General features: G+C 38.9%; 1 protein-coding gene across 1 annotated transcript in view; it reads left to right on the forward strand.

The window, feature by feature from the left end:
- The first annotated feature begins 6,002 nt into the window (after window positions 1-6,002).
- Window positions 6,003-14,075, forward strand: part of LOC123967340 (fibroin heavy chain) — a 17,528-nt gene continuing 9,455 nt past the window's right edge. The window contains exons 1-7 of the mRNA XM_046043407.1: window positions 6,003-6,042; window positions 6,184-6,285; window positions 8,186-8,212; window positions 9,121-9,180; window positions 9,344-9,427; window positions 10,662-10,691; window positions 10,979-11,023. Of these exons, the coding sequence (XP_045899363.1) occupies window positions 6,003-6,042; window positions 6,184-6,285; window positions 8,186-8,212; window positions 9,121-9,180; window positions 9,344-9,427; window positions 10,662-10,691; window positions 10,979-11,023 (388 nt within the window). The remainder of the gene's footprint in view (window positions 6,043-6,183; window positions 6,286-8,185; window positions 8,213-9,120; window positions 9,181-9,343; window positions 9,428-10,661; window positions 10,692-10,978; window positions 11,024-14,075) is intronic.

The raw sequence follows: 14,075 nt of genomic DNA on the forward strand, positions 1-14,075 counted from the left end.
TGCAAAATTAATGACAATTCTTTTAGCCTCAGCTTCACTTGATAATGTTAATTATCAAATGTTAGCATGCTAACACAGTAAACTAAGATGGTGATTGTTACACCTGCTAAAAATCATCATGTAAGCATTTTCAATGTTACCATGTTAGCATGTTGATGTTGGCGCACCATTATGCCTCACAGAGCCACTAGCACTAGCCTGTAAGTGCTTTATTTAATTATGAAAGATGTGAAATGGTTGTTTCAGCATTCACTTATAGTTTTCAATACAATTCACAGTGACGACATACAGTTTCCCTTCCCAACATCCACTCTTCATAACACTCATTAGTCGGGCTGATAGCTTCCTCCTGAGCTGAGTGTCTCTCCATTACTGAATACAACAGCCTTTTTTGCCAGTATGATGGACAGCCTCATTCAGAAAGAACCAATTCAACAGGTTTTCTATCCAAACCTGATGCAGTACAGCATTTCATTCAGTGGGTGTGGCGTTGTGCACAGCAGCAGGAGGAAACACTGTAGACTCAACACAGCACAGGACAGACAAAGACGAACACTGAATAAAAAAAAAAAGGGGAAAACTATATCCTCCTACATCAGAAAGCAAACACAATTATATATATATTTTAAGTATTGCAGATGACTTTTCCTGATTGTATAGTCTTAATCAATTCGACATCACTTAAAGGGATTTAAGTCATCCTGAAGTTTGTGTAAAGTGTGTTCAAAAAAGGTGTGTAAACTGAGCTCAGTTGGGTTGACTCTCCACAACATCCCTTAACACCCATACGCCACTGTCTGTGTGTCCTCCATGCCAAGAGAAAGACAACTATGGATTGTGTGCAATGCAGTAAGTGTGTGTGATGTTGGACAGAGGTGAACGCGGCCTGTGCCAATTGTCTGTCCCATCTTTCCCTTGTAAATCTGTGTGGCGCTCTCTTTTCTGGGCACTTAGCTACCACATGTCTGCGTTTCACCAGGCTGACAAACAAACTATTAAAATATTCTAATGTTTAACTCATCTCCACGACTGAACCGATTTCAAACCATGGCTTTAAATTACTAGACAGAAGTTATTCTTGTTACTTACGGAAATAGGCCTACTTACTAATACTCGGTAAGAAGTCTTGTATAACACTGGAAAGAGGTCTCTAATTGTGAGTGAGTGAGAACTGGAACCGGCCTGTAGGGTAATTGGGTGCAAACACTTGAACAAACCGTGAGGAGTCAGAATCTACCATCAATATTGTCCCACGGCAGGGGATTTGGAGCGATGTGAGTGCCAGCGGTACTTTGCAGTGGAAACTTCTGTACACTGTCCATCACATCAGCAGGTCCCGTGCAGACAGAGCGGGTGGGAAAAATAGATTTGTCTGCTGCTTGGATATTTACTGACAGTCTGACACACCAAGTCTGACACGACCTATGACTAGGTCTGGGTATTTTTTAATTTTCAGTTGAACATGCCAGTGGAAATGCACAGTACCACCGACTGGCTGCCAGTGGCGACAGCTAGTGGAAGCCAGTTTAAAGTTGAAAATGTTTATAACAACAGGTCACATGACCTTGCGCTGCAGTTCCTTACAGGTCTACAGAGTTTTATTGCATCTTTCAGCTCATTGTTTTGTTTTTCTGGCTCACAACTTTACTGGTTTGGTTCACTCTCACTGTTCTTACGTCGTTGTTTTCAGAAGAAGCAGACGCTTGTGTCAGCGAAAAAAGCTGATAAACTCATTGCACCAAACAGTCAGCGAATAGCAAGTGTAACATTACATAGTGTAGCATTTGGCGGCTGAAGAACCAGATGTTTCACTCAGGAGTCAGTAGAGCAGGAATTGGATTTTATCCACTGGCCAGAAACATGACTCAGTATCAATGCTAATGTCTGAATCCGCTAGATAGTAAATAGGCAGCTGTTTGCTAACATGTTTACCATGTCAACATAAAACACTGTAACATGTCGATGTTGTTTCACAGCTTTTTTCTGGTGCCTGTTATTCTAGACTTGCACCATGGAGCTGTAAATGTTAAGGTCATGTACTCAGTAGACAGGTTTCCATTAAAATATAGTGCAAATTTTAACTTAACTATCAGACATTTGGCAAAATAACACGTGAATTTACTGTAAGGGGTTGGTTGGCTTTTCCTCTTATTTTGTTGTGGTGCCCCCTAGCTATATGTACCTTTGTATCTCTTATAGTAGAGTTGTATGTATCCTTGTATGTTACATTGTTAATACTTTTCTACTAATGAAGAGAAGAGAGAATTTTTTTCAGATAACATAATGGAAATGTGGCATTTATTTTTGTTCCAGGCTTTATTTGTTACAGTCTTCTCATCACTCTAAAGCACGAATCTGATGTTTTCCCCAACCCTAAACCTCATTTTCATCTCTTCAGTGGACATTTAAATCACATTCTTCATGTGCATCATGATTAATTCACCACATATACTACTAGGGTGTCCGTTGCATTTTTGCTTTTACTAATACATCAACTTTTCCACCTCAGCTGAGTGTAAAAAATTACGATATTTTGATGTATAATTTATTAATTGGTTATTTTCTTTTCATGGGTTTCGTTGATCATTTTTTATAGAAGGTAATATAAGCTATATAAAGGTAATATATAAGGTGAGTTTCCCCACACAGCACTTTCCACCTTTTGACACTCATGGCTCCCTTTGACGAAAGAACAATGTTAAATTCTGGCTAAATGGTTATTTTGAGTCACAATGAAGTCCTGCTAGAAGACCTGTGATGGAGTCCTACTTCATCATAGACTCCCTGATTGAGTAAATTTGCTGCTGCGTTGTCTTCAAAACCAAAATGTACTGATTTGATTGCGAGGCTGATTTATTGTAATTTTTTCACATCAGCTCCAAACACTCTCTGGCTTGAAATGCCCAGTCAGATGAAGGGGCAGCTGAAACACCTGCATGAAGAGTGTGCCAGCACCATCACTCTGTAGGTCTTTGTGTTCTTCCCCTAATGTGCACACGCTACATGGAGCTGAACGCTTATATTAAGTCCCCTGGAGGTGGCCCACAGTGTCTTACAAGCTGGAAGAAGAAGAGCATAAAACCACCAATAAACACTACTGTTCCAGTCCCAAAGCTAAAAAAAAGCCAGAAAATTCAAGACTAAAGTTAAATTGGAGTTCTTTTGTCAAGAGTGAAAGTTTTCATTTTACCAGAGTGAAGATATTTATTTTACCACAGCTGGTCATTTTTTCTGATTTCATGAAAGTGGTCATGTTTTTTGAGATGATCCAGATTTCCAACTTCACACTGAAACTGTGATTATCTGTCTTTACACCTCCAACCACCAAGCAGAGCATCTGTACATATTATTGTTGTTAATTGAGGAGGTAAATGTAATCAGGGACAGGTGTTGTAGCTTTGTTAGGCACACAGTTTGTGACTGCGCTCCGGCCACACCGTGCCCTAGTCTGTGTTTATGACCATTTTTGTAGAGCATTTTGGTTTATTTTAAGTGAGAAGGAAACAATGGACTATACTGCAGCAACAACTGATGAGCTGTATTGAGCTCGGAAGGTAATCATAACTAAATCTTACAGAATAGCAGCCCCTCATTGTCATTTGAATACAGAAAAATATAGCAAATAGTCACTACAGAGGGAAACCATCCACCCATCCCCTGGTGGCTGCAGTACTCGTAACCAACACTAACGCTAACAAACTCACTCCTTGACAAACTTTCTCAGAAATGAAAATGACCATTTTGTACCACTGAAGCTAAATGAAAAGTAACCATGAATTTTTGCAGATCTGCAATTTCCATTGTGCACAACAACAAACACATACTCTCAGATTTGCATAAAATATTTGATAGAAGTTACACAAAATATAAACTTAGACTACCGTGTAGCACCACTATACTAGGGTAAAATTGCATATATATTTGCTACATATTGCATTTATTCAATGTAGGTCACAAAAATGTTATGCACTTTTCTATTATGTTGCAAAAGCACTGACCAGGGGCAGATACCAGTGATGTTACATCTTTATTGGGACTTAAATGGTGAACTTTATAAAGCTATTTTAAGTTTTTATTGTTAGGCCAACCTTCAAAAATCACGTTCATCCTGTTTGGTAAATCTGATGTACTAAACATAATCTTGAGTCTATCCTTTCTGTCCACGGATCCCGGTGCATAAGAGAAAATTCAAATCTCTTTACTAAAGCGTTTTTTAAATTTTTCTATTTTTTTACCTTTTTCAACCATAAAGGACACATAAGGACAGCACACGAACACACACAGAATGTAGTTTGTATGTATATATTGGGGCACACAATGTTTCTTATATGACAGACCACAGTGAAACTGCCAGCCAGATGTGTCTCCACAGACACTGCTCTCCCTGCCAACACAGTCTGCAGACAACAATCAGCTCCTCTTTTCAAAGCTCTGACATCTCGCCTTGAAAAATTGATACTCATACTTTTTTAATAGGGATCTCTCAAACATGCAGACAGACAAATGTTTAGAGGTGAATCATGGGTGAAGGAGTCGTGAGTCAGACGTGGGTTATGTTATTGTCTTGTTCTCAGTACCACCAGGGAAGACGATGTGGTGGTCTGCACATGAGACATCAGTTTTCCTCAGGTGGCTTAAAAACAACGGCCTTCTTTCAACCCATAACCATTTGCATTGAGCGCTGCCTTGCCTGAGGTTTAGAAATAAACTTAAACATTACATGAAGAAATGGCTGTTATACAAAGGACCTCACACACTATAGGATGAGGATTGGAGTTGATACCATCATGGGCTAATGCTTCTTATACACAGTCTCAACAGATGGTAGTCACACACTATGTTGCCCCTGAGAGCCCAATGACAGCCGACAGCCTGTTTCAAATGAAATTACAACGCTCTTCTGTAGAAAACTATGGAAACACCTTGAAAATTACGTTTAATTGGGGTGGCAGCCTTTAGGGCTATTTCTGCAGTGGTAAAGTTTGTGTGTGTGTGTGTGTTTCCATATTGAACATTTATTGTTGCATGTTTTTTACTAAATTGTTATGACCCCCCCCAACAAACACCTACAAACATAAACACAAAAAGGATGTAATGTTTACTTTGCAATTTCCAGTGTACACATTTCAGATATTTACAGTACTTAAAAAGATTATGTTTGTTTGCTGTCAATCTTTTCCCCTTCTTGTTTTTAGAAGGTGTAATGTTTACTTTCCCAATAAAAACCCAAGAAAAACAGGTCTGTTGTTAACAGTCTTTGACGCATGTGAGTTTGTTTGTGGGGGAGTTGAGTTAAACCCATCTGTTGAAACCTAATTTTCTACAAACAAATTTTCATTTTGCATCAACACCTTCTCCTGTGTTGTGGAAAGCCTCCACAGCACCACAGTAGAAGGTCTTCACCACCACTGGTCAGGGAACTGCTCTGCTAGACCATAGGGCATTACTGAGAGTGGTGTATTCAGCAGAGCATACCATTGGATGGACAGTCCCCACTGTGTAGGACTTATACACTAGAAGGTGCAGAACCAGCACTGGTAAGATTTGAAGCATCCTCACCTCCCCAGCAAGAGACTCCCAGCTTCTGTGCTCAAGGGAATGCCTCTATAACCACAAGCCCAACACAGAGAGAGACTGAAGAAAAACAAAATCTTCATTTTCATAATCCTTGTATTTCACAGTAGTCTTTCAGCACAACCTTTGGAGCACGCGTAATTGCATTTCACCACACTTATTACCTGTATATGGGACAAACCGTTGAATCCTGAATCCTTGACTCTTTTAACAGCGCAGAAAGTGGCAGAAAACTCAGAAAGACACACTGGGTGTTTGCTCTTTAACACTGTATTCACAAGAATGACATTCCTCTCTGGCTCTCAGTCTACTAAAATAATTTTTTAACCCAGTTGCTTTGCTTTTTATGTCCTCTATTCCCTTGTTACTGTGGCAGAAAGCATTGGATCTATATCCAGTGTGTGTGTGTGCGTTCTCAGCTAATCGAAATGGACCGAAATGGACCTTTGGCTTTGCCCAATCAGACCTGTGTGTGTGTGCAGAGGGCAGGACCACACAGTGGGAGTGTATCAAAGAGAATATCATATATAAGACATCAGGGGTAGTCATGCTTTAAGTATCCATCCAGTCGTTCATCGTTCATCATTTGTTCTCTCTGCTCTCTGTCAGTGCAGCTCAGTATTTTGTACCCCAGCTCCTCTATCATGCAGGTTCGAGCTCTACTCCAGACCTCGCTGGTTCTCTGGTTGGCTCAGCTTACTCTGCAAGGCGGTAAGAAAAACAAGGGATTACATAAGTAAAGACAAAACTTTGGCTCTATACAGCTTTATAAACAATTTTCTTCAATTTTGTTCAAACTTGAGAGTATTATTTGATAATTTTTCATCTTGTCTTGAACACTATGTCTGCACAAAAACTATGATCTGGACCATTTTTGTTGTCTATGCTCTTGTTGAAAAACATCCTGTTTATTTCCGCTGCTGGCATCTCTTACTAATTAGTACAAGTATTATTTGTAATCATTTAAAATAATTATATTTATCTGATTTGGTTGATGGAGTTTTTAGATTACTATGTGTACTAGTCACCTTTGTGTAATAATATTAATTAAGCTTTTTGGTTGTAAAGGATATAATCATTCAAAAAGATAAAGTTGCTGCAAAACTGAAATATTTATTGAAATTAAACAATATCAAAAATGTAAAGCACAGTCTGGTCATTTCTGCACAGACTTGGGGTGATGTTTGGTAAATTTTCATTGCCATTGGTGTATTTACTCAATTAGTATTTATAGCTGTTGTTGATGTGATAAGGTGTTTGTCATTTTGAGGGACAAGTTAACTTGATCAATGAAAGCAGTATGATTTCACCTTGAAAGCCCAGATGGATCAGCATCTCCAGTGACTCTCTCTCACTTACTTGTCAGATATCATGTCTGTGAGATTGAGTGATCCTGCCAAGTCACTGCGCTTTATATTATCTAATTTCTTTGAGTCAAAGGATGCGATGAAAAGATGGCAGCAGCAGGTAAAATTTGACGACCAATCGTGAGATGAAGTAACAGGCTCCACACAGTCGCTCCATTTAGTCTCATCCATCAATGCATCGCTGTTCTTCTCTCCTACTGTTGCCCAGTCAGATTGCGATATTCTTGAAACTCTACAGTGGTATTTGTGATACTCAGTAGTTTGAAGTAATTCATGTTGTCATCCACATGTCACTCAAAGCATGTACCTTATTGAGGATAGTATTCAAGGAGGTTATGGCCTAAAAGTAAGTTAATCAAAACATATAATTACTGACATTTCATCAAACCATCAAGCCAACAAATCTTTGCCAAAAAAGAGAAAAAAAGAATTACTGTAACAGAACTCCAAACTTTTCCTGCAGCAAAAGTCAATTATTTTTTAAGATAAATAACAAGACCAGTTTAAACAAGTGTGTGGAACTTCATTGACCACACTTGCAAATTGTTTGTTCACACTGTGTTGGATATAGTGTTTCTCATGCATGCTTTATTTTTATCATCATAATTTGCATGCAGTGGATGTAGGTATAACGTATATTTAATATACTAATCTGTGTATTGTGTCTGTCTGTAGTTTGGTGATTTTAATTTTAATTTATGTCCTACTATAAAATAACAAGCAGGTCTCTTGGTTCATTTTATACTGCAAGAATAATTTTGAATAATTTATAAATTTTGGTCTTTTGACAAATTAAAAGAACAAATTTCCACAAATGGTACATTGTTATTGTGTATTGCTCTTTTCAGGGGTTAGACCTCAAAGTGTAGCCTGGGGGAGAGTGCTACCAGCCAGAGGTATGTCACAAACTTTTTAAATGTTCTCCAAGCATGTATACGTGTTTTAATTACTTTGAAGACTGACAAATAGTAGATTCGCTCCGTTCATGACCGTGTAATTTATGACTTTTAAAGGTCTGTTTTAGATTAGCTTAGTTAGCTTGGAACATGAGCAATACCAGCTAGGCTCCTATCAAATAAAGTTTTTTCAAGTATTCAACTTTTTTTTTTGGTTTGTAGCCACAGAGTAAAGTGTCATAATATTATTAACTCTTGGAAACAGCAACAACAAAACAAACATTTTCCTTAAATGTGAAATTTAATCAAGTACATGTCTTTTTGTGTCTGTGTTTTGTTTTTCATCAGGTGTTGGCATCGGAGTTAAACCCGGGGGTCAGTGGCTTTCTCAGCACGCGTTACACCATTACACCAAAGCTACATGGTTAACTAATGTCTAAAGTACAAATGATGCCACATGATTAGCACCTTTATTGACTGATTTATAGCTCTGTGGATGCATAAGTGTGCATTGTTTACATGTGCAAATCCTATGATTTACAGATAAGTCACCAGAACAATTAAAGAGACTACATGTGATATTAATCGCATAATTAATTAATAATCATCACCATCATCATCATCATGTACAGATGTACTATATTTAACATGTAACCTGGATATAGTAAGATTTACATTTGGGTAATTAGTTACATATCAGACATGTTTAAAATATGTCCTGAGGGTTCATGTTAAAAGTTTTCACTTTAAATTGACACATGACACATAATCTATTTAATGAATGTAAAGGAAATGCATATTTCTTGCTTCAAGTTAGAACTAGTACACAGCTGATGGATATTAAATGGCATAATAAAATCACAGACTGATTCTGTTTCTACTTTTTTCAGTAGCAGGTGCACTGGGGAGCCAGTATGGCACCAAAGCAATGAAGACTAGAAGTATGTCTACCTTTCAGCACACAACATTGTTTTACTGTATATTACTTTTACCTCATATGATTAATGTTTTTATCTTTTCTCCCCCTCCCTTTTTAAAAAAACATCTTAGTTGGACATTATCCAGGGGCTCAGCTTGGTGTTGGTAAGTTGTCTTAGGAACAAATCTTAGTTAAACTTTAAATTAAACTTTTTCCATCATTTAAGGTGAAAGTGAAAAAAAAACAAACCTCCCTCCAGTTCTGATTCATAGAAACAATCTGTGCATCTTAAGCCTGAATGATGATGATTTCTGGCAGACTCTGCTGTTCATTGTGAAATGTGTTGTTTTTATTGTTTTCACAGGAGGTTACAGAGGTAGAGCAGGCCCAAAGCAAGGTGGACATGGAACCCAGGGAGCCTATGGTACATCATTATAACTGCTTATCAAACTCTCACAGCCTGCTTCCTTGTTATTTATCTTCCCTTGACTTTTGCTGTAATTTACTGATTTGCTCTTTGTAGACAATACAACTTGTTTATAAAAATACGACCTTTTTTTTAACTAGCATATTTATTGTGATTGCAGGGGCCAGTCTGGGCACAGGAATGGCTTTGGGGGCTGGACTTCTAAATGGGCTGGGACTGGGTTTGGGCCAGGGAGGGAAACGTGGTAAGACGTTCCCTCATGCATGTGCATGAATAAAATGTTATATAGACAGACATAAGCAACAGTCAGTGGCAGCCAAACCTATTGGATACATTTATAGACCATCAAACACATTTATAGAACACACTGTAAGCTTGATAAATCAGAATCAGAAAGAGCTTTACTGCCAAGTAGTATTTCACACATATGAGTGTAAATGTAAACAAATATAAATATGGAACAAACAGATGCAAGTTATAATAAAAGAATGATAAAAAATAATACAACTTTGTGCAGAGAAAGAACAACGTGGCAGATATTTACTTGTGTATTACTCTGGGTTTGTGTTGTGCAGACGTATTGCCGTGGGAGAGGATATTGTATTTACATAAATATGTAAATTGACAAAATCTAAAACTGTAGAAGAATAACAATGATTAACAACAACAACAAATATGTGCAATAGAAATAAAGAACATTTCATTAACAGTCCAGCACCTGCAGGTAAAAGCCTGACTCACTGCAATTTGAAAAACTGATTGTGGTGATATTTAAGGCCCATTAAAGTTAAAGTTTTGGCCATTTCACATGAGAGATTTTTGCATCTCTGTTTTTGTCTGTGCTTTTCTCATCTGGTTAAAGTGGCCAGCTCTCAGGTGGGAAAAGGGGAAGTCACGCATCCCTGTGCACCAATCAGAGTCATCTGAACTGTCATCTAAATCAGATGACAGTTTATTTTTGCTTGTGTTGCCAGGCCACAATCATCCAAATCTGATCAAACCACACCCCAACAGTTCTAATACAGCAGATTAACTACATATTTAAGATACTTAACTAAAGACTAACAAGTTATGTTTTTCCCAAACTCAAACTTTGATTGTTGCTGGGTTTTGTTATGAATATTCATGTTATAGAGGCATTAGGCATTAGGCAACCCAGTGTAGTCTCTCATACGTTTTGTTCAGCCCTAGTAAAAGAAAAGGCTAAAATGAATCAGCTATATGAAAGGTGCTGAATTATTCATGTCTTCCTTTTTTTGTGTCTTTAATCCTTTACCTTTATTTAAACATGGCAAGGGTTTATTGTAACTTTTTATTGGCATTACACTGAAACAGTTAATTGTCAAAAAGCAGTCTGTGTAATGTCTTAGGGAAAAAGACGAAGGCAAGCATGAAGACAGATCTTACATAAACAGTTTTTAGCCGTAGAAATCTTTGTAAATAATCAAGATTAACTCTGTGTGCTTGTGACTTTCTAGTTTATGGCGCTGGCCTTGGCTCTCTGCCAGGTAAGTAATTATATGTTTTTTTATATTGTTTGCCCGAATGAGAGTATACACTCCGAATTACACTCTCTGTAAACCCTATACTTGTTTGCTTGATAAATCTCAGCTAAGTGGCTCTCTGTCACTGTCTGTGAACATGATATATGGAGCAGATTGCATCTTAGCGAATAAATTATGTGTCCTTGTAAAACAGAGAAAAACCCTGGGCACAAGTGATGTAATCAGAGTGCTTGTCAGATTTAGAGATTTGTCCCACATCCTCTGAACTTGGCTCTTTGTTTTCTTGCCAGGATATGGGCCTGTAGCTGGCATTGGCTATCCTGGAGCGCAGCCAGGTAAGTAATGAATCAGGTCCTTCCCCACAAACCCATTACTTCTTCCATTCAGCTCAGATTTGTATGCTGGAGGGTATTTTCTCATCGCTCTTGCCACAAACACACACTTATGCTGTTAGTCATGGATAAAATTTATCGGATTGCACAAAAGAGAATACGACAATCAGATTGTTTATTATCACATTTTAAGGCAGCTAGTCATGCAAAACCATGTCCAACTTATTGCTGAGGGCCTTTTTTATCAGCACCTCCCCTGTTACAGTGATGCACTTCTTTGCAAACACGCCTAAAGATTGTAGGCCTGTCTGGCCATAGTGCTGGCCTGGGTGTCTCTTTTCAGTTGGCATGCTGAGTGAAATCAATGACAGTTCCTCTATCTGCTATTATTAGGACTTGGATTTGGGTATCCCACTGGACACAGGGATAAGGAACAAAAACCTGGTAAAACCTTCACCCCAGCAACCTGTGGTCTTTGTGTTTGTTAGTCTTTGTCTGTCTTTGTCCTGTGTTGTGTTTGTCTGTGACCTCCCTGTGGAATTGGTGTCTTATAATTCACTGATGTCATGTTCATGCTGGCTTTTGTTTGCATGAAACCTATCTACTGTAATATTACCATCAGCTCCACTGTTGTGTTTTTGCGTGCACAGGGGAGATTCAGATGCTGATGTCTGACTGTGTTTGTCTGTCAGTGTTTGTGTTGCATGTTGCATGAGCTCCCCAGCTCTTCTTAACACAGATTCAGTCTGAGAGTTAATCATAGATAATGAGAGTTGGTGTGTGTGGAGTACTTAGCGCTGTGGTTAACAAGTGCTGAAGGGGCTATTGGAAAATATGTAAATACACATTAACAACTCGATTATAATGAGCTTAGGGCGATACGCTGATAATTGCAAAAGCTGTATTTTGCTCGCTTGTAATCAATCTTTGCTAAATCTTACTCACAAAAACAAATGATTCACACACACTTAATTTGCCCTCTGGGGGGTAACCGGTTACTGCGAGCTATCTAATGTTTTAAATCCATTACCTTACCTTACCTTATATCCATAGTTTCAGGAAGAATCAGATTTTTTCTCAGTTGTTTTTGTCCCACACTGATGCTGCTCTCTGTGTCTGGTGGTGTCTTTGTCTCGTCCTGTGTGTATTTTATGGCATTTCCACAATTTGGGATGGCAACATTATGTTGTCATGTTTTATGTGTTGATGTCATTGCTCTGACTCAGTGTGAAGTACCGTGTCCTTCCAAAGAGTGGCTTCACATGTGTGTTGTCTCAGTTCCTTATTATGGTGATGATTCTGTCCTATGAAACTGGACTAATTTCAAGCCATAATGGATTTTGCCTTGTGCCCGTTTAGTACTGATCACTCTGTGGATGATGTGTTATATTGCACTGAATGCTCTGATACACACATCAGAAAAAAAAAAAATTGCCACTCGTCACTACAGTGTGCTGTTCACCCTCAGAGAAACTCTGTTGTCTCTGAGCCACCAAGAAGTCGTGAATGCATGATGATATTTCTCTGCCAGGTGTGTCTACAGCAGATTTGGGTGGACCTGAGATGGCCAATCTGGGCCAAGCTGTTCAAGATCTGAAGAGAGAAAATAGCAGAGCAGTAGGTCACCCGCATGGAAAAAGAGACAGAAGTCTTGGACCTGAAATGCCCAACATGGGGAGAAGCTATGGTCCCACTGCTACTGAATTACAGACAGAAGCTGGCTTTAGACCTGCTGTACTGCCACCTGGAAGAGAAGTCAAAAGCCTTGATCCAGTAGTTACGTCATCAAGTCTTGGACCAATGGCACCCCTTGATAAACAAAGTAAAAATCTTGGTCTGGCTGTTTCACAAGGACAAGGAACTTTTGAACCTATGGTCTCAATGGCTGCTGGAGGTGTAAGACATCAACTGCCTCTTGATAAAGACACCATCAGAAGTCCGGCTTCTTCTCAGGTACAGAGTGCGAGAGACTATGATTCATCTATCCAACAAAATCAGAAAAACTGTGGATCCTCTAGTGATTTGTCAGAAATATTGAAAATCAATCGCCATGTGCTTTTGGGATTAGAAACCCAGAGGACTCAAAGTTTAGTGCCCCAGCCTCATTCTGGTAAGAACAGCAAGCATCTTGGACGTGCAGCTCGACTGCCACAAACTCAGGATGCCAGTCGCAATATATTCTCTCTTCCACAAGGTCAGGCAAACTATTTATCTTCTGTAGCAGACGGGCGGGGTGTCAAAGACCTCAGGTTTGTGGCTAAAGACACAAAGGGGGCTAAAAGCCATGGGACTCTTGCTGTAGAAAACCATGGTCATGGTTCTCTAAATCTTCAAGTACAAGGAGAGGAGCGCTTTGGACAACTGATCCCAGGTGCAAGTGGAACCCAAAGTTTAGGCATCACCTCAGTAGAAGGGCAGAAAGCTAAAGGCTTAACTGCTGATGGTCAGAAAGCAAAACACCTTTCCCTTGCTGAACGTGACGTCCTAAAATCAAAAGCTCTCAGTATCCCAGGACAGACTGGGAGGAATACCCAGGCAACAAGTAAGAGCAAAGCTTTGTACTTATTCACCATCACTTTGTCTTTTTGCCCATTCTTGAGATCTTCCACTTTCTATTGGTTATCCAAATACTTAAATACAAGTGAAATGCAGATTGTTTTCATTTCCTTCTGTATTTCGCTTCCTCTGTTTATATTACTTTGTACAAACAGAGGTGATTTTCTGAGTAACGCCATTTTTTTCAGGTGCTTGTTGCCTTTGGAAAGTAGCATCTCTACAAATGTATCTCTTCTGAAGCGCTGACCCTGTTCTCACTGGACTTCTAACTAATAATCCCTCATTTCCTTACTGCTGAGAGATTAGTCTCCTGCAGGATGGCAGCTGTCTTAAAATCATCCCATTTACCTTTAATCACTTGTCTTGAGCTTATTTGGTAACAATCTGATATCAAAAAACAAATGTTTAAATGCAACAAAGAAACATTAGTGACTTGCTATCTGACTGCTGTAGCAAAACCTTTGTCTGTTTGTTAGTCTGTGTGAGTAACCCATGTGAT

Source organism: Micropterus dolomieu, linkage group LG02, assembly GCF_021292245.1.
Source record: "Micropterus dolomieu isolate WLL.071019.BEF.003 ecotype Adirondacks linkage group LG02, ASM2129224v1, whole genome shotgun sequence".
Taxonomy (NCBI): domain Eukaryota; kingdom Metazoa; phylum Chordata; class Actinopteri; order Centrarchiformes; family Centrarchidae; genus Micropterus; species Micropterus dolomieu.